At 40.1% G+C, this 21,424-nt stretch overlaps 1 protein-coding gene across 24 annotated transcripts in view; it reads right to left on the reverse strand.

The window, feature by feature from the left end:
- KALRN (kalirin RhoGEF kinase) overlaps positions 1-21,424 on the reverse strand; it is a 660,095-nt gene that overhangs the window by 172,840 nt on the left and 465,831 nt on the right. For 6 of the 24 annotated variants that reach the window (XM_077884370.1, XM_077884369.1, XM_077884367.1 and 3 more), the window contains exon 34: positions 19,060-20,537. The exons of the other annotated variants lie outside the window; for them this stretch is intronic. In XM_077884370.1, the coding sequence (XP_077740496.1) occupies positions 20,475-20,537 (63 nt within the window). In that variant the 3' untranslated portion in view covers positions 19,060-20,474. Of the gene's footprint in view, positions 1-19,059; positions 20,538-21,424 lie in introns of those variants that run through there. 24 annotated transcript variants of the gene reach the window in all.

Here is a 21,424-nt window from a genome sequence, read left to right on the forward strand (position 1 = left end):
CCCGACTCATGCTTGCTCTTTCTCTCTCTCAAATAAATAAATAAAATAAATAAAATACCCAACTGTAATTGTTGATTTGTCTATTTCTCCTTGCAGTTCTATCAGTTTTTGCTTCATGTATTTTGAGATTCTGTTATTACATACATAAGAGTTTAGGGTTGTTAGATCTTCCTGACAATCACTATGAAATATTCATTTTTATCCTTGGTAATATTTTTTGCTCTGAGATATATTTTGGCTGATATTAGTATAGCCACCCCAGATTTCTTTTGGAATAATGTTAGGATGTTATACTTTTTTAAAAGTCCTATTTGTATATTCATATTTAAAGTACATTTCTTGTTGGCAGCATATAGTTTGGTCTTGTTTTTATTTAATCCACTACGACAAACTCTGTCTTTTAATTGGGATGTTTAAGCAATTTAAATTTACTATGATCATGAATATGATAAGGTTTGAGTCTATTTTCTTGCTAATTGTTTTCTATTTTCTCTTCTGTTTTGTTCCCTTTTCCTTTCTTTTCTGCTTTTGTTTGGATTACCTGAGAATGTCTTATGATTCCATTTTATGTCCTTTGTTGGCTTATGTTAATGGGTTGAATTCTCTCTCTCCTAAATTCATGTGTTGGAGCCCCAAACCCCAATGTGACTGTGTTTGGAGAGAAGATCTTTATGGAGTTAATTTGAGTTAGATGAGGTCCTAATGGTGGACCCCTAATCCAATAGAAGGGGTGTCCTCATAAGAAGTGGAAAGGACACTAGAGATCTCTCCATGTAAACACAGAAGAAATGCCATGTGAAGACACAGGAGGAAGGTGGCATCTACAAGCCAGGAAGAGAGCCCCTATCAGAAATGAAATTTGTCAGCAACTTGATCATGGACTTCTAGCTTCCAGAGAACTGTGAGAAAATAAATGTATTGTTTAAACCACCCAGACTGTGGTATTTTGTTATGGTAACCCAAGCAGACTAAGAGGGTTTACTGGTTATAACTCTTTGTTCTGTTATTTTCGTGATTGTGTTAGGATTTATAGTATACGTTTTTAATTAATCACAGTTACCTTCGAGTGAAATTATACCACTCATGATAGTCTAAGAATCTTAAAATATTACACTTCCATTTTTCCCTTCCTGATGTCGATTGACATATACAGTTTACATATGTTACAAGCCATACATTTCATTGTTTCTGCTTTTGTTCAAATATTCAATTATTTCCTTTAGGAAAAACCTTCCCAGGCACTTCATTTCAGTTTTCAAATTCCTTAGATATATTAGCTGTCCTCCAAATTACAGCAAGTGACAATTTCCCAAATGTTCAACACTGCACATGCAGGTGTCCCATTTTTCTGGTCTCCAATAATACTTTACTCCATCTTCAGCCCACTTCCAAAGCTAAAGCCACATATTTTACTTTTTGTTGTTGTTGTTTTTTTTCTTTTAAAAAATTTTGGTATAGCAGCATCCCAGTTCTAGGTAGCAATTTCTGTATTAGCTTTGCTGGAATAAAAACATACTGTGCATAATAAAAATGTAAAGGAAGAAAGCTTAAAATGATTGCATTTTATCTGACATTAAAATCTCTATCCCAGCTTTCTATAGGTAAATATTTGCCTGGTTTATCTCTTTCCATCAGTTTATTTTCTACATCAGTGTTTTAGATTTATGTCTCTTATACAGTGTATACCCAATCTTTGTTTTAAAGATCAAATTGGAAAGGTTTTAATCAATGTATTACATTTTAATCTATTTTAATCAATGTATTAAATCCATTTGTAGGGATCTCTGGGTGGCTCAGTGGTTGAGCGACTGCCTTTGGCTCAGGGTGTGATCCTGGGGTCCGAGGATCGAGTCCCGCATTGGGCTCCCCGCATGGAGCCTGCTTCTCCCTCTGCCTGTGTCTCTGCTTTTCTCCCTCTCTGTGTCTCTCATGAATAAATAAATAAAATCTTTTTAAAAATCCATTTGTACTGTTTTAACAATATATTTGGGCCTCTGTCTGACTTTTTTTTTTGTTCCTGTTTTCTATTCACCATGAATTTGCTTCTTTTATTTTCTTTTCCTCTACCAGTATTGAAAGTATATAGTCTATTTTTATTCTTTTGGTGGCAATCCTTACATTATCCTCACAAATGTATATTTTTCTACAAGTTAATTCCTATTTTTATCCTTCTTTATAGTCATACAAGGATCTGAGTTTGTTTAACCATCAGATCACTCCATTTTGTTTCAAGAGGTTAGTATTCTTTTTATTCTTACTATTTGCACTCAATATTAACTTATATTTACACAATGTTTTAATGTTTCTTTAGCTTACTATATATATATTACTTACTATATATATATTATATATAGTAATAAATAATATATATATGTATTTAATTCCTCGCTTCTGGGTTCATTTTTCTTTTTGCAAAAATTGAGAACGTATGAGTAGTAAAATCTCTGAGTTCTTGTACATCTGAAAATATCCTTATCTCACCTTCATCTTCTTATCTCACCATTTTTTAAAAGATTCTATTTATTTATTTGACAGAGAGATAGAGCCAGAGAACAGAAGCAGGGGGAATGGCAGAAGGGAATGAGTAGGGATCCTGGTGTAGGGCTCAACCCTAGGACCCTGAGATCATGACCTGAGCCAAAAGCAGATACTTAACTGACTGAGCCACCCAGGGGCCCTTTTATCTCACCTTCTTAAATTGTAATTTTGTGGGGAATAGAATTCTAAGGCATAAGGGTTTTCTATAGAAACATCAAGGCTCTTACTGTGTCCTCTTAGTCTCTGTGGTAGTGGATGAGAAACCTGCTATCAAACTGATTGTTGTTCCTTTTGGGTACCTAGTTCTTTCTCTTGTTGTTAAGATTTGTTATTATTCTTGATTTTCTCTAGTTTCACTACAGTGTTTCTATATTTCCTCATTTCTGGAAAATCCTTGGTCATTCTGTTTGAAAAATGTCTTCTTGCTCTCCTCCCCACTTTATCCCAGAATTCTTATTAAAATTACTTTTCATATCCTCTTTTTTTATCTGGCTGTACTCTAAGAGATTTCTTCACTTCTGTTTTCCAAATCGGTAATTCTCTCTTTATCTATGTGAATTCTTGTCATACAGTCACTTGTTTCCGTCTTACATACAGTATTTTTCTTTTACCTCTTTATCTCTTTCATACTGTGCTTTAGCTATAAATCTTCTTTACCCTGGCATTTACCATTTCTAGTCTCTTTGTTTCTTTGTGTAGATCCCTATTTCCCTGTGGCATCATTTCCTTCTCCCTAAGGGATTCACTTTAACATTTCTTGTAATGTGGATCTGCTGGCAAAGTATTTTTTCCCCCAGCTTTTGTATGTCAGAAAAAAAAAAAGCTTCACTTTTGAGAGAGAGTTTTACTGGATATAGAATTCTAGATTGACAGTTCTCACAGTTCTCTTTCACCTTCAGTACTCCACTCAGGGGCTCCACTGTCTTTTTGCCTCCTTGTTTTACATGAGGAATGTGCCTCATCCATATATTTGTGCATCTGTCTGCAGCATGCCTGTTTTTCTCTGGTTGTTTTCAGGATTTTCTCTTTTATCAATTGGTTTTGGGCAATTTGATTATGATAGGTATTGGTATAGTTTTTCTTCATAGTTCTTGTCCCCGAGGTTTACGGAGATTCCTGGATCTATGGTTTACATACTTTGTCAGATTTTAATAATGTTCAGCCATTATTGTTTTAAATATTTTTCTGTCCCTCTTCCCCTTTGGGAAATTCCAATTACATGAATATTAGGCTGTTTATTTGTTCCACAGCTCACTGACACTTTGTTCTTTCTTAAAAATTAATTTTTCCTACATGTTTCCTACATTTTGGATAGTTTCTATTACTGTGCTTCCAAGTACTTAAGTTCTCTCCTGCAGAGTCTAATCTACTGTTAATCTTACCCTGCTATTTTTCACTTCAGCCACTGTAGTTTTCACCTAGAAGTTCAAACATGGATTTTCTTTATGTTTTCCATGTCTCTCCTTGATTTGGATGCATCGAATACTTTAAATAATAATTGTTTTTATGTTCATCTCTGCTAATTCTAACATCCGTGCAAATTCTGGCTAAGTTTCAATTACTGCCCCCCACCCGCCCTGCCCCCAGGTCATATTTCCCTGTTTCTTTGCATGCCTGGTATTTTTTTATTGGATGCCAGACATTGTGGATTTTACCTTATTGGATGCTCAATATTTTTGTATTGCTACTATTTTATATCCTTAACTATTCATAAGCTTTGTCCCAGTATGGTAAATTCTTTTAACAGATTGATCCTCTTAAGACTTGTTAAACTGAAGCAGAGCCTAGTTCATCGAGGGCTTACTATTTCCCACTATGAAGGTAAGACCCTTGTCAGTCCTCTACCTGATGCCCTGTGAATTTCAGGGGTTCTAGTCTGGCTGGTGGAACAGGCACTATTCCAGGCCCTTTGTGGGCACTGGGTACTTCTTAACTCTAATTATTGTAGGTAATTCTTCCCCATATTGGGGAAGTTTCCACATATGCATGTGCTAATCAATACTTTGATGAATACTTCAGGGACCCTCTGAAGATCTCCAGAATTCTCTTTCTGCACAGCTTTCTTCTTTTCATTCTGTTCCATAAAGCTGCCTTGGTCTCACTGGACTTTCTTTTTTTTTTTTGTTCACTTGACTTTCAGCTCCATCTTTTAACTCAGGGGACACGCTGCACTAAACCTGGAAACTCAAGGCAGTAAGTTAGAGTATTCCTAGGGCTCACTTTGTTTCCTATTTCTCAGTGAACACTCTGTCTTTTGTTGCCTGATATCCAGTGTCTTGAAAATTGTTATTTTCTGGTTATTTCAGGCAGGGAGTGTATATCTGGTCCTCACTTCTCTACATTGGTCAGAAACAGAAGCCTTGCATTTTCCTTCCTGACCACAACTTATTCTCCTTCCAGCCTCCTTATTTAATTACTCTTACTATGGCCTTTCTTTAACCCCTAACTTTAACTAATGTTAAAGTCCCAAAGTCTAATCCAGAGTCATTGGGAAACTCTAGTTCATGGAGCCCTCTACTTTCTCCCAATCCATTAATACTCTTCCTTCATCACTTTCTTTCTTATGCAGATTGGGCTTCATGATCCATTATTTCAATAATGCTCTTGCCAATGTCCTCAATTTCCTTGCCCCTCTCTGATAATTTAGCCCAGCTGTTTACATGGCAGGAATTTAATATATTTTAAAGTGAATGGATAAATAAATGAGAAAACAGAGCATATATGCCAATTTCTGACAACCTCTTCGCCTAGATTTCAAAGCTAAACAATTTTTTAAACATTACTGCTGTATAGTACTATATCTCTTTTACCAATACAGATAACAACTGTATATAAAATTAGGTTATCCTTTATATATAACTGTCATTTCTCCAATTCCACATTACTTAGGATGTGTGCTTGCTGATTTTTCTAACTAAAAGTCATAGACTTTGGGTTAATAATTCAGTAATAGAAAAACATAATGTTTAAGCATGAATGAAATTTAGAGGTAACTTCCTATTATTTTTCCAGTTTTACAAATGATAAAATTGAGGTCTTTAGAAGATAGATGATTTCGTTAAAATGTTTTTCAAAGTTTATATTGTTGTTTAACAGCGAAATTAGGACCCAAACAAAACTTCTTGATTCCCATCTAGAGTTCTTTCGACTCCACAGCAGCACTATATTTTCTTGCCCAGTTCTCTGGTTGTATCCAAAACTCTGTGTTTGCAGACAATTTGAATGTGGTTTATAGTAGAGCTTGTCCTGGCTTCCCAGTGATACCATAAACTACTTAATGGGGTGATCACAAGATTTCTAGAATAGAGTCATGCAATCTTATGACACAACTTATAATAGGAGCAATGTGGCACATATGTCATATCCTTACACTTGGGTAAAACATCCTTTCAAACATTAGTTAGTGATTTTTCCATTGGGATTCAATAAATTCATATCCCTACTATGTAACACCTACTGTGTAAAATCCAAAGCCAAATGCCAATAGAGACCTCTACAGGCTAATACACTATGTAATAAATTAGGCCCTAAGAAACAGAAGGGTTCATGGCCCTCTAGATTCATCAGGACATTGTACCCTCAAACACTGGTTCCCTGAGTCTGGGAAAAGTTTCAAAAAGAACCAGAAAACTTCTCATTTCTGTACTCTGACTAGACATTAACACTTATCCAATACATATAGGGGCTAACAGTCATGGACAGAGCCTAGTGAAAGTTAGGCAGTAAGAGTAACAGACAACAAACAATCAGTTTACACGGATAACATTATTTCAAAGTACAGGCATACCTTGTTTTTATTGTGCTTTGCTTTCTTCTGCTTTGTAAATACTATGCTTTTATAAATTTTAAGTTTGTGGCAACCCTACATTAAGCAAGTCTATTGGTACCATTTTCCAACAGCATTTGCTTACTTTGTGTCTCTGTGTCACATTTTGTAATTCTCACAATATTTCAAACTTTTTCAATATTACTATATTTGTTATGGTGATCTGTGATCAGTGATCTTTGATGTTACTATTGTAATTGTTTGCCACGAACTGCATCCAAGTAAGATTAAGCAAACTTAGTCAATAAATGTGGTGTGTTCTGATGGCTCTGAGGACAGGCTATTTCTGAATCTCTCCCTCCCTCCTTGGGCTTCCCCTATTCCCTAAGATACAGCAATACTGAAATCAGGTCAACTAATAACTCTACAAAGTCCTCTAAGTATTCAAGTGAAAGAAAGAGTCTGTATATCTCTTACTTTAAATCAAAAGCTAGAAATATTTAAGCTTTGTGAAAAAGGCATGTTGAAATACCAAGACAGGCCAAAAGCTAGGCCTCCTGCACCAAACCGTTAGCTAAGTTGGGAATGCAAAGAAGAGTTCTTGAAGGAAATTAAAAGTGCTACTCCGGTGAACACAAAAATGATAAGAAAGTGAAACAGCCTTATTGCTGATATGTAGAAAGTCTGGGTGGTCTGGACAGAAGATCAAACCAGATACAACATTCCCTTAAGCCAAAGTCTAATCCAGAGCAAGGCCCTAACTTATTATTTATTCTAGGAAGGCCAAGAGAGGTGACAAAACTGCAGAAGAGAGGTTGGAAGCTAGCAGAGGTTGGCTCATGAGGTTTAAGGGAAGAAGCCATCTCCATGAAAGTGAAGGGTAAGCAGCAGGTGCTGATGGGGAAGCTGCAACAAGTTGTCCAGAAGACCTAGCTCAGATAATTCATGAAGGTAGCTATACACTAAACAATACATTTTCAGTATGGACCACAGAGCTTTTATTGAAAGTAGAAGCCATCTAGGACTTTCATAGCTAGAGAGGAGAAGTCAGTGCTTCAAAGGACAGGCTGACTCTCTTGTTAGGGGCTAACGCAGTGGCCAACTTGTTGAAGTTGAAGCCAGGGCTCATTGACCATTCTGAAAATCCCAGAGTCTTTAAGAATTATACTAAATCTACTCTGCCTATGCTCTATAAATGGAACAACAAAGGCTGGATGACAGCACGTTTGTTTACAACATGATGTACCAAAAATTTTAAGCCCCCTGTTGAGACTCACACTCAGAAAAAAGATTCCTTTCAAAATATTACTGCTCATTGACAATACACCTGGTCACCCAAGAGCTCTGATGGAGACATACAAGATTAACGTTTTCACACAGACTATCACAACATCCATTCTGCAGTTTGTGCATCAAGAAGTAATGTCAACTTTCAAGTCTTATTATTTAAGAAATACATTTTGGGAAAAAAATACATTTTGTAAGGCTCTAACAGTGATTCCTTTGATGGATCTGGGCAAAGTATACTGAAAACCTTCTGGAAAGGATTCCCCATCCTAGCTGCCATTAAGAACATTTGTGATTCATGGGAGGAGGTCAAAATAGCGACATTAACAGGAGTTTGGAAGAAGTTGGTTCCAACTCATGAAGTTCAAGACTTCAATGGAAGAAATAACTGCAGATATGGTGGAAAATTCTACCAAACAACATCACATGCTATAGAGAAATTGTGAACTGAAGACTTAATCAGTGCACTAAACTCACTGTTGTTTTAAGAATTACCACAGCCACCCAACCTTCAGCAACCATTGCCCTGATTAACATGGAAGCAGCATCCTTCTTCAATTTATGTTTTATTGTTGTATAAAGAAGAAAACATATAGACAATATTATTTTGGAGCCAGGTTCCTTAGATTTCTCATCTATAAAAATGAATTTTAGAATGTTTTGATTTGTGGGCCATGCTCAAATGGTTATGCAAAAGAATTCATATGAGTATACCTATTAAAAATAAAAAGAATTAAACATTCAAAAAAAAAAAAAACAACATGGAAGCAGCAGCCATCAACGTTGAGGTAAGACCCTCCACCAGCAAAAAGATTACAGCTTGCTGAAAGCTCTGCTTATGGTTAACATTTTTTAACAATAAAGTATTTTAAAACTAAGATACATACGGTGTTTTAAAGAAATAATGCTAATGCATACTTAATAGACTACAGGATAGTGTCAACACAACTCTTATATGCCCTGGAAAACAGAAAAAGTTCATTTGACTTGCTTTATTGCAATACTTGCTTTATTTTGCAGTGGTCTGGAACTGAACCTGCAGGATCTTCAAGGTATGCCTGCATACATTTGAAATTCTCTCTCTCCTTCTCACACTCTCACACATACCCATCTGTTAAGTAGACCCAAAATTCGAGAATCTGAGTTAGAGCCAAAATCTAAATATCACGTTAAGAGCCAAAATGTAAATTATTTGCAAATATGACTTGATGTTAACTGCTAATGTAGTCATTCTGATGCTCACCAAATATTTTTAGCCCTCTGCCTTCTGGACATATAGCTCAGCTGTTTTTCTGGCTCCTGTTGGTTTTATAGGGCCATATGACTAATTCTGGCCATTGATGCTGAGTCATTTCCACACTGGATCATTTAATTGTGGGTTAAGATCTTAAAGAATTCTCTTTCTGTCTGGATGGTAACTGGAAACTAGAAGCTGGTCTATCAGCCATAGCCCCTAATTCCCCTATGATGAAAGAGCCCCTCGCCACCCCATTAGGAACACAGTGTTAGCAAGAAATAAATCCTTGTTGTTTTAAGCCCACCAATATTTTCAGAGTTGTTACCACAGCATAACTTTGCTTATTCTGACAAATACATCTGCTTTCATTTCCTTTGGATGGAACTATTTTAGGGACGGATATTGGTAGGACTCTAGGAACACTGAGAGAGTGGTAGGAAGATAAAGCTAAGAAATGGATAGAGTTGTAAGGGAGCCATTCTGAGACAAATATGGACATATACAAATGGAATGCAATTTGTTGAGACCTACTAGCTTTCATTATTGTTGTTGTTACTACTACTACTACCACGATGCTGATTATTAGTTCTATTACTAGTTTTTTAAAACAACCTGAAGATTACTGCTTTTACATGCTATAATTCATTCTTGGTATTGGGTAAAGATACACAGGGAGGACAGAACCTTCTAGCTTTTAGACCCCTCAGGCTAATGCAATAGCTATTCATCATACACAGTATGAATTTTGTTGAGTATTTATATTTTCTCACACAATTGGACTATAGAATTCTAGTTAAGGACCACATTTTATATTCCTTGTGTGTACTTTTGAAACAGTCTTAAAAATCAATAAAATCAAGCTGAAGGCTGGCATTACTTGCTTGTTAGGGAATTGGCGTCAGATTCCATTGTTGACCAACTCTTGGACTGACTCACAACAGATGCATGGATTCTCACGTTTGCATTTCCTGTAGTTTTAGGAATGCTTAACAAGAGTCATGGGCATGGGGATGGGGCAGGTCAGAGAGGAGAAGTGCATTTTCAATCAACACTATTTTTAGAACTTTAGTCTTCACTGGTGACCAACTCAGTGAAGAAAATCAAGTAAGAGACATTTTTCAAATTGACTTCTCAGAGCAATTGTTTCATTTTTCTTGGATATGTGTTCCGCTGGGTTTGTTCTCTTTACTGCTCCTGGCCCTTAGTGTTTTTCCTTTTTTAATCTTTCCATTTGCCATTTTTAACTAAAAATGCTCTATAGAGCTCCGAAAGTTAGGTGGTACATTTAAGAACTCATGGGTGGGTACAATACAGACTGTTGAGAAAGGAGTTGGCATTTATCTGAATCTTTTGAATTGTCAGCGACCAACCTCATGGTAGCTTCCCACACCTGGCTGTGCACCTGGGTTTCCCTTTGCTCCTTTGATTATGACCTTGTAGTTTCTTTGCTAAATTTTCTATTGCTTTCCCTGTTTAACAATTCTGGCCTTCAATCCTTGATTTTAACTTTGTCTATATGATCATGCACCAAACCTGTCTTCTACTCTTCATTATCTGGACGGAACTCCAGCAGCATGCTCCTTATACTTGCCAAGTATGACGTTATTCTGTAGAACTCCTTCCTACTCCCTGGTTGTGCAATGCAGGTATTTGCCTACCAGTCTGTTTGCATTAAAGATGTAGAATATTTCTCTATTTCTGCACACCGATGGTCTAATATTATGCAATTGTACTTGCGGTACTTACTCTGTGTCTGGCAGTAATATAGGCAGTGAAGATATAACAGTGAAAAAAGTAAAGAATACTTGCCCTCCCAGAACTTACCCTACAGCAACGACAAATCCAATTACCAGTATCATTTGACATGGATCCTATAAAACTATGCTGATTCTTTGTCCAGCTAATGACCTACATGTACATGGAAGTTCAAATGTCTTTGCATCCTTTTTTACTTTTAATTTTAGTTCACAACTACATTTTCATCAAACTAGGCCAAAAGACAGTTGACCCATACCGGGTATGGTTAGAAGCTGCCTACAACACATATAACACATGTTGTTCCAGGAAAATAGAAAATAACCAAATGACACATTTAATTTCTCATAGTCACATGGAGAATGTGATTTTGTTTGCCATTTTATTTGCCACCAGTTGGCTCCTGGGCCAAGAGCTGAGCTGCAATAGACTTGTCCCACACAGCCCTTTTCCAGAGGGTCTAACCAATGTCATTTGAGACTAGTTTTTCTAAATATCTCTGGCAGACGACTCTCTGGACTTGGTAGTACAATGTATCTCTCTAGATAAGGCTTAGCATTAGATAGGAGCTATCACACGATGAATGTGTACATTTGCATGCTAGTACTCTCAGCTCCCCTCTCAATTGGCTTCAATCTCAAAAGCTTGTCTCTTGAGGGCAAACTCATAGCTGGAAGGAAAGCACCCGCTTCTCCTTAAGCCCCAAGTCTGCGGCCTATACTTAATGAGTCCTCAGTGGGGTTTGGGAGAACAGGGAAGCTACATTTACACCACAACTGCTACTGAGCCACCCTCCTGCTGTCAGGGACTTAGATCAAGCTTGAACATATCTATTACTTGAGCACAAGAAGCGGATTACTATCTCAAGACTCTAGCATGAACTTCCAGGCTTCTTCATTGGATCTTTTGGGGTCTCGTGCTATTTATGATAAAGAGAACCAGGACTCTCTCTGCCTTTGTACTGGTGTCTGGGGTCTGTCCTAAACAGGCCTGGTTGGAAACTATTCTTCCTGCTCCTGCTAAAACTTTATCAAGCTAGACTTGAAGGGCCCCGCAGTCTACTGGGAACTGGGCAGGGGGAGGTAATGAAAGGGAATTCATATTTTAAATCTATTAAGGACAAAAATACTGTACCATAATTCTCAGAATCTGCAATGCCCCTTTGAGCTTCCAGATACTTATAAGTACTATTCCATGAAATCTTGGTTCCTAGATTCATGTTATATTTAGACCACACTTGGATTTATTTTCAAGGATCTAACCATGTGAACTTTGAAGGATATTTGGTCATACTACAGGTGAGGTCCTTATCAGTCTGAATGGAATCCAGTCTCCTCTAATCAAGCCTAATACCAAATCAGAAAGGCTCTCTTGGACTGATGGATATGGAGGGAGTAGTCTGGGGTCTCACTTGACTTCTAGGGCACACTCTTGGGCATCCTCTTGCTCCAGTGGAGGCATGAAGGCTGGGGAAGAGGTCATATTATTTGAGAGCTGCTATCTGGTCCTAGGTAAGACCACTTCTCCCCATGTCTTCATGTCTGACTGGGAAGTAATGGAGAGAGATTTCTAAAACCTCATGGGTACTTCTACTAGAGCCCTCCCCACCACATCCTCCTCCAACACCCACTGCCTCTCACCACTATGTGACTTGGAAGCATCTGTACCAATTTCATTATACTCCACATCCTTGTTTATGTCAGTCACCAGAACTCAGATCCTCCCTTCACTTCTTTCATCCCCTGAACTTCTTACATCCCTCTGAAGCTATATTTTTCTATATGGCATGTATCATCACCTGGCAATTTATATATTTTACTTGTTTGTCTGTATTCCCACCAGAATGTCAGCTCCATGAGGGTAGGAATTCTTCTCTGCTTCATTGTTGTTGTTGTTGTTGTCTAAAATAGTGCTTGGCATAGTGGGTATTCAACAAATATTTGTTGAGTAAATAAGTGATGTGATGGATAGGTAAGTATTTATTGAGAGTCACTAATTACTGACAATATCCATTTTCTTGTTTTTTGGATGAATGACCCCTTCATTGACCTCTTGGATGTATAACCTTTCCATAGTTTCTAATAGTTGAGGGGACCCTCCAGAATCCAAATGATCACATTACTTTAGGCATAATCCTTGACACCCCTCCTCTATGTTAAACATTAGACAAAGCAACCAGTGTGTCCAGTGTAACGATTGATGCTATCCCATCTCAATCCTCTACATCCCCCACCTTGGCTCATATATGCATTCTTTTATAAGACATTTAATTCAGGAGAAAACAGCCAGATTTCTGACTATAATAGACAAATTTGAGGCCATAATAACGGGAAACAGGCATGTAGGATGGTCTAAGCAATCATCTTTGTAACAGCATTGGACTCATTGGACTAATTTCTTTCTCACTTTAATTTTTGAGTCATTCATTCCTCAGAAGCTAGGATTGCTGGGTTTTGTGGTGTTTTGTTTTGTTTTGTTTTGTTAATTCATGAGAGACACAGAGAGAGGCAGAGACACAGGCAGAGGGAGAAGCAGGCTCCCTGCAGGAAGCCTGATGCAGGACTTGATCCCAGGACTCCAGGATCACCACCTGAGCCAAAGGCAGACTCAACCACTGAGCCACCCAGGTACCCCCACGAATGCTGGTTGATAGCTTCTCCTAGAAGGCTATGCACCTGTCTGGCCCTATCAGCAATCTTGCCCTGTACCATGAAGCTGGAATGTCACCATTTACATTCTGCAACACTAGCCAATCAATTGTGCCCTGCAAAGGCCTCTCTCTTTAATGACCTATGCCATCTCCAAGCCTGCCTGTGTGGCCTTGCTGGATGGACAGAAGGTACTTAGATTATTTGTGATGGCTTGGCTTGGAGGCCTACGTCTATGGCTATCCAACAAATTTGTTGGCTGGATGGTCCTAGAAACAGCAAAAAATAAAGCAATATGTAGCACCTTCAACATTGAATGAGAATGTAAGAAGGGTCTGGAAAGTACAAAGTCTCCTATTTCCATCAATAACTTCCAGCTGGCCTTGGAAGAATGGAGCTGTGTAAATCGATTTTATTACTGACTTGTTCCTCCCAGGGCCAAGATGCCCATGCAAGTCCTTATGAATCTATGCAACATTAGAACGATACTTGGAGTGCCATAGTTATGGGTCACTCTCTGAGTAAGAACGCCACACCACTGAAAACTAAATCCTGCTTTTACATCAACTATATTTCAGTCCCCACTCTTACCCTGGTACTTTCTCTTACCCTGATGGGTGTCATAATGACAACTCAGCAAAACTTGGTACAGCCAAATCTGGAAACTCCAGTCTATGTTTGGGTGTAAGGCCCATTAAAAGGTCACCACTGAGGGCAACAGAATCCCTGGACATCCCTACAAATAGAATGATACTGCTTATTCCCCCATTCCAGAAACTCAAAGACAGATACATAGAGACTCCCTCCCCCATCACTGCTATTTCTGAATCCTCTAAATTCTTCCTGTGGCTATCACTATCCATGATCACAACCACCCACAGTAGGCTTGGCTACATTATCACGCCACTAGCACTCTTGATGGTCACTGGTAAGACTGGTTATAGCATCTGTGCTGTGAAAACGCCCTCTAGGGCCAGGAGACGCTTGCAGAAGTGGCAAAAATAGAGTTCATAAGACAGATCTGAGATCCAGCTGCATATTTGCTCTGAGTCCCCACTCTCTTGGGACTCCACTGTTCACAAAGCCCAAACTAAAGCAGAGTGGGTTCAGAGCCTGAGCAGCTACTTTATGAGGGAGTGAAAGGTGTTGCGCATTCAGGTGGCCCAACAAATAGTGGGAAGGCATGTTAATGGTATTCCTTGAGTCACTTGGTTAGCAAGATTACAATCTTATCCTTATCTTTCAGCTATAATTTTGGTTTTCTAAACTTGTTTCCATTTTTGGATTATGAATTTGGAATTTGTTTAAAGGGCTCACATCCTCACAAAATCCTTTTTACTGGCCTTCGACACCTTTCTATGCATATGTATTTGTGTATACATATGCATGAACACACACGTACACACACGTTGTTGGATTATGGTCTGCATCTCTTCTCTTCACAGACTAATACCTACCCAACTAACTGAATCCTCTGCATCCTACCACACCTCCCCCAATCTCACCTATTTTCTTATATGCTCAGTCTCTGTGTTGCAGTGGGCATGAACTTTTTTTTTTTTTTAAAAGGAATAGTCATTTGTATAGCATAGAGTCCAAAACTCAGGAAAAAAAACACATTCTCACGGGATTTTCATCAGTATGGAATTTCTAATCATGCAAGTCTTATGACCCTCATATACTCAATCTGTGACAGCCCACACGTGGAAATCAACAGCAAATTTTAGATCCTATACTGCCCCTAGTTACTGTGTTTTGGGGCTGTTTATGTACATCTCCACGTGTGCTCAGAAGAGGAAGTAGTGCTCCTTCTTCACCCCACTCTTCTCTTTCTCAGGTACATCTTCTTTCTTAATAATACCTATTTTATGTTGAAACTAAAAAAACCCATCAGCTAGCTTTAATTGAGCATATGGTGAGTAAAGAGAATTGAAATGGGAGAAGCTCACATGGTTTATACTCTGCATCTAGAATATACTTGAATGTTAACTTTTCTATATAATTTACAGAGTAATTATGCCATGTTCTTTGAGGATAGGATTACTTCTAACTCAATTTTGTAGCCTGTTCAGTGGTTCTTACAGAGTCTGGTACATTGTAAGTGATTAATAAATGCTTATAGAATAAATGAGTGGTCTTAATGACAGTACTGAAGGAAAATGTCGGAATATCAGTGGGTTGAGGGACAGATGAGGGCAGTTTTAGAAATAAAACTTCTAAAACCTTGGGCTCCTGGATGGTCAAAAGCATTATGGAAGCTGAGGAGAGCTCCTTGTAACCCAGGGGGCACTGTCTGTGAGAGTCCATGAGATATCTCACTCTCTCACTGTGAGGAATCAGTGTAGGCCTGGAGAAAATAACCAGAAGAGCAAGTGCTGGAAGGGAGAATTTTTATCTTTCATGCCCCATACCCATGACTTTGTTTTTTATATTTAAATACCAGAGAACATGATTCACCAGCCATCAGATTTAACAAAACCCACTCTTATTTTGCTGTGTGCTTTAGTGATACAGAAAACTTTCAATTATCTCTGCTAATGGAAAGGAAGCAATGGTACGGATAATCAAAATGCCATTTCTATTTGCTTTTGGAAGTATTATGTGTACTTTTCCCTCAGCAGGTTTGCTTTCATAATGATTAGTTCTAGCTCAGGCTAATATTAAAATGAGTTAGCATTTTCTCTGTATAACATCTGATGGTAGAAGAGAAGAGATGTGTTTATGGCAGAGGAAACTCATGCAGGGCTTAGTATTTGCCACAGTTAATCGCCCACATGGATAATCTACCTGCAGCAAGTGGGATTTTAAACAGAGCAAAAGGCAAAGAGTGGCTACATGTCCTGGATTTCAATGACCCAGGTAGATGCCCCCGGAGAAAGCTGTAGCTAGAATTATGAACAGTGTTAAAGGAGATAGAACCCTGGACTAGGCATATGGCCACTGGGGTTCCCTGATGCCCAAAGGAGGCCATATAACCTCTTTATGTCTCAATTTCCTTATCCATGAAAATGTAATAATGACACCTGTTCTACCTAACAAGTTAACTGTGCCAAAAGAGAACAGTGGGCTAAAGGACCTATAAAAGTATGAAATGCTAAGAAAATGCAAAGCACTGATAGACAAGCAATGAAATATTGTTGTTGCCACCTTTTCAGGGAGTCCCATTTCCTGAGGATCCTGCTCTTCAAGGACAGACACTTTAATAGTGTCCATGCATGCACCCTAGTGAGTGGACGCATCCTTTTTCAGGTAATTGTTTCATTTTAATAGGGACCTTCCAGCTATAATAGGTTGACCTGGTGGCTCTCAAGGTGTGGTTCCCTGGATGAGTAGCAGTAGCATTTCTTGGGAATTTGTTAGAAATAAAAATTCTTGGCTCTATCCCCATGTACTGATTCACAAACTCTGGGAGTGGGGCCCAGCCATCTGTTTTAACAAGTCCTCCAGATGAGTCTGATACATACTCAAATTTAAGAACCACTGGTTAGACTGAAGGAGAAAAAAGAAAGCTAGGAATAGGGCTCTGGGATGTGCCACTGACAAGCTTTTACATTCCTAAAGGAGGTACTTCCCTGGCTTATGGGACTCTTAACATCATAGTGCATAGCTCTGTGGGTGTGAGTGTCTGAGTGCATGTGTGTATGTGTGTGTGTAAAATGATGATCTGGAACATCATTTTCTCAGGTAGGTCTCTTTCCCACCACCCTAACAATGCATCCCCACCTTGGAGACTCCCTACCCCCTTTTCCTGATTTAATTTTCTTTGTAGCACTTATCATCTTCCCAATATGCTGTATTATTTCCTTCTCTATTTTGTTAATTGTCTCACTCCCTGATCTAGAATATATGCCCCACAAGGGCAGTCCATTTTGATCAGTGCTGTGTCCCCAGCTCTGAGAGCTGTGCCTAGCTGTACTGGCAGGCACTCAGTAAATATTTGTTGAATTAATGGGTGAATGAAAAGCTGCTGAACCTGGGAGATGAGAAAATATTGGGGTCAGACCAAAACACTGAAATACCCACAAGCATCCTTATTAGGCAATGTTGCAATGGCATGGGAGACTTGCCTCTCTGTTCCTGCTTTGGGCTCTGAAATAAGTCTACAAACAAGGCTTGGGTATATGCCACCCTCGGGGAGTTGGTTCACTACACTGTTCATCATTACAAATAACGCTATCTGGTTTTTCCTAGGCTTGGGGAGTGTGTAATGATTGATCAACATGTTTATCTGGCTGTTTGGGGCTGGGAGCAGTCTACGGGTGTGCAACAGACTACAGTGTGACATGGCAGGGAAAACAGCGTCTAAGAATGAAAACCAGTTCTAGTCCTCTGCTCCAACTCCCTGTGTGGTCTTGGGCAAACTGCTTAGCATTTCTGGGTCTCATTTCATTTGTTGATCTCAGTGATCTTCAAGGCCCCTTTCTGCAGTTGCTATTATAAATCCATTCATGTGTTGCTTGATTAATGTACGTCTCCTCTACTGGCAAGCTCCACGAGAACAAAGGTGAGTCTGTATTTGCTCACCTTGTTCATATGCCCAGTGCTTGTAGGCACTAGGTATTTGCTAAGTGAGCAAATCCTTATAAAAGCCAGATGGTGATCTCAGACTCATCAGCCTGTGCTCTGCACAAGGATGTCATAGGGACATGGATGTGGGCTACAAAGACCTGGCCTGGAAGAGACCTCCAATCACACATGGAAGAGGTCTCCAAAGAAGAGCAGGACACTGGCTGTGCCCCCTCCCACCCAGGGCATACAGAAGGTGCACAATTAATTAAGGTGAAGACTGTGGCACAGGGGTGAGCGCAGCGGTGAGCCCAAGTTGGGCACTGGGGCATCAGCCCTGTGGTTTGAAAAAGCATGGATCTGGAGATTAGAGACCTAAATTTGAATCACAGATCTGCTATATTCTAGCTTTATGACTTTATAGAAGTTATTTACTTCTCTTAGCTTTAGACTTTTCATCTGGAAAGTGAAGACAGAACTGCCTGCCTCTCAGGATGGCTGTGAAGATTAGAGGAGACGCTATATCTCAGGTGCCTTCCCAGCACCTGTATGAGAAAGGTGCTCAGTAAACAGAAGCCCCATTGTCTGGTTCTGCCCTCCTGGCCCCTCATGAGGTTTCTAACAATACTTCCTTCCCCAGAGAACCAGTCTCAGTTGGTTACCAGCTCATGGCAGTGCCCTGGCCAGTTTGGCTGAGGGGGATAAAGATTGAGATAAAAGGTATTTCTCAAAATATCTCCCTTTGGAGATCCATGTTTTCTTCTTTTGATTCCAGTTTGCTTAATGAGATTTTGAGATTTCTAGCTTGCTATGGCCTGAGAGCAAAAGTTGCAAATTTGTAAATAAAATTGAACAACTCATTATCTTTTGAACGTGCCAAGATTTATCACTGAACAGAACATGTTTGAACCTTGCTTGTCCCTCTTTTGGGCTGCCTTTGTCTCTCTTTCCACCTGTTCCCTCCCTGGGAGAGTTAATTATACTCCAGCTCCTGCCCTGCTTCCTCCACTCCCCACCCGCCCCCGCCCTGCCCGCACTCAACCACTACATATGGCCACCTTTATTCTGGAAAACAAATTCTGTTGCTAGGCAACCAGAACACAAAATTGCTGTGGTTGACATGATTCTTATTAATGACCGCAATTGCAGAAGTGCCGCCATCACGGCATGCCATACGTATGCTTGCTGCGTCTGTCCCCCCCGCCCCACTCCCCCGCTAGATAGATCTTTCCAGAAAGTGGGATGGGGTGGATCCTTGGTAGAAAATTAAGGGCCTCAGCACTCAACAGGAAGTATTTATAAATCACTGTATATCAACAGCCTGCTTTAGAATCATTTTATTAGAACACATTCAAGAAAGTGACATACGGAAAAAAGACAGCAGCAATTCTCAATCATGCAAATGCCCATGTTAAGGTTCTCCATTGGATTTAAATTCAAGTACAAAGACAGTCCTTTCCTGAGCCAGGTGCAATTCCAGGGAATGACACTGTGAATTGAGAGTGCATTTCCTCCACAAAGTTCAGAACACTGAACAAGTCCCATCCTCACAAGATTGCGAGGTACATGGAAGTGTAAACTTTCAGGATCTTAAGGACCCCTTTACCCGGCCCTCCCCCATAACCCAGCTGGAGGGTGAGCCCAACGTCGGGACCTTTTAGAAATAAGGTTTAGTCTATGGAAAATAAAGCAGTGGGCCTTAAAAAATTAGAAAATGAGTGTGTATATATATATACATATATATATATAGGTATGTAATGGAATCATCTTTGCCTCTTGATTTGGTGTGGGGTTTCCAGGAAACTCTGTTAGTGGTTCGGGCTCTCTTGAGTGTCTTTGAAGCTGGAGGACTTTTTAAACTTTTAACTTTTTATTATGAAAAATCGCAAACACATACAAAAGTGGAGAGAATGGTATAATGAATGGCCACATCCCGACCTTCTAGACTCAACAGTTAACCAACATGGAGCCAGTTTGTTTCATTTATTTCCTCTCCCACTTCCCACCCACCCCCGACAGGATAATCTGGAAGCACAGGCAGGCTAGGAGGGTGGTCTTTGAACCAGAGACCTCAGGAATGAGTGAGGTTAGAGGAGCTGGAAAATCCTGACAAAACCTGGGCAGGCTGACGCAGATAGAACATTTGTTGGGGATGTGGTTGGGCCAATGTTTGGGAACAGCTAGAGTTAACCCTCCTCTTCTCTACCATAAACTATCCCTTGTTCCTCCTCCCTCTTTTTCATGAGGTGGGAGAGGTAGGCTAGATTAGAATGATGGGTTTTCTGGATTAGGGGCCACTGACAACAGAAAGGATCAACCTGGAGCAAAACTCCAGAGATAGGTATATCCCTCTGACAAATGTGCCCACTCACGCTGCAGACCCCCAGGGCAGTGAGGGCCTGGAGTGCCTGGTGTTCGGACTGGGAGCTGGGGGGGAAGTAGCTTGGGTCATGGGGCCTCTCACAGGTCCCTACCGTCCCACCATTTTCAACTTTGGAGGGAAGCTCAGCAACCTCGAATTGCACCCAGTAGAGAAGCAGGGAGCCCGAGGGGCAAGCCCATGGCCCAGGCGGGCAGGTTTTGCTTGGAACATGTTGCCCTCTGAGCAAAGGCTGTACCCCACACCAGCCCTGCCAGAGCAGTCTCAAGAGAGGTGGGTGATGGGAGTCCAGGTGGGAGGTCCCAACGGCGCCACGGCTAACCCGGTGAGCTGCAGGGACAAGTCCCAGGCTGCGCGCTAAACGTAAGTGGAGAAAGGATCTCCAGGTCCCAGGTGCCACCGAGGAGCAAGGTTGCCATCCTGTTAAGAAAAGGGCCGGGGCTCTGTGATTTGCGTATGACTTTGCAAAAATCTGCATGAGATCCCGTAGCCCTTTATAGAAAACAGAGTTAAATCATCAGTGCAACCTACTGTATTTCTAGCAACCCAATGCACAGAGTGCAACCTGGCAAATACACAATCATTTTTTGAGAAGAGGAAATGGAGTGAGTAGAGTGCTGTGTAGGACATTCCTTGGTCTGAAGGTTCAGAAGAAGCCAACCAAGTCCAGGATCCAGATGAGGATCGCTGACTGGCCACTTTCGCTAACCTTGTCAGGGTTCCAATCCATATACTTTTCCTTGCAATAGTTCCCAGTTGAGGAGTCCTGCAGTGGTTTCCCAATGTCCCACGCATAAAAGGAGTAGAGCCAGGAAGACTTTAAGAGGGATGCATTCAATAGGAGGTCCTAGCAGCAGTGATCCTTAGTGTTTATTTCAGACCCTTTTTGTTGTGTTTCTTTGTTTCAACTCTTTTGGGATCCCTGTGCCTGCCAGAAAATCTCACTATGACATTCATTTGGGGGAAAGAAACTGAGAAAAGTTGACCCATTTATGTGGCAGATCTTTGGCAGTAAGTGACTTAAAATTTCTGGTTTCCAGGGTCCATGACATGTAGTAATCTGTAATTTTTCCAAGGCACGTGGTTGGTTTGTGAGGCCACAAGGCTGGCTGAAGGAGCAGATTACTGAGTGAGTAAGGGAGAGTGCCAGAAACCCGGCTTTTTTATTGCAGTGTGGCCACGCCAACCGTACTGGGCCACCGGAACAATGGAATGTTTCCTTAACAATGGCCCCTCAAAGAAAGCCAATTTCTAGTGCTCTTGGACCAATGAAGTATTCTAAAAAGCAATGGCTCAACAAGAGAAAA

The sequence above is a fragment of the Canis aureus genome, chromosome 35, assembly GCF_053574225.1.
Source record: "Canis aureus isolate CA01 chromosome 35, VMU_Caureus_v.1.0, whole genome shotgun sequence".
Taxonomy (NCBI): domain Eukaryota; kingdom Metazoa; phylum Chordata; class Mammalia; order Carnivora; family Canidae; genus Canis; species Canis aureus.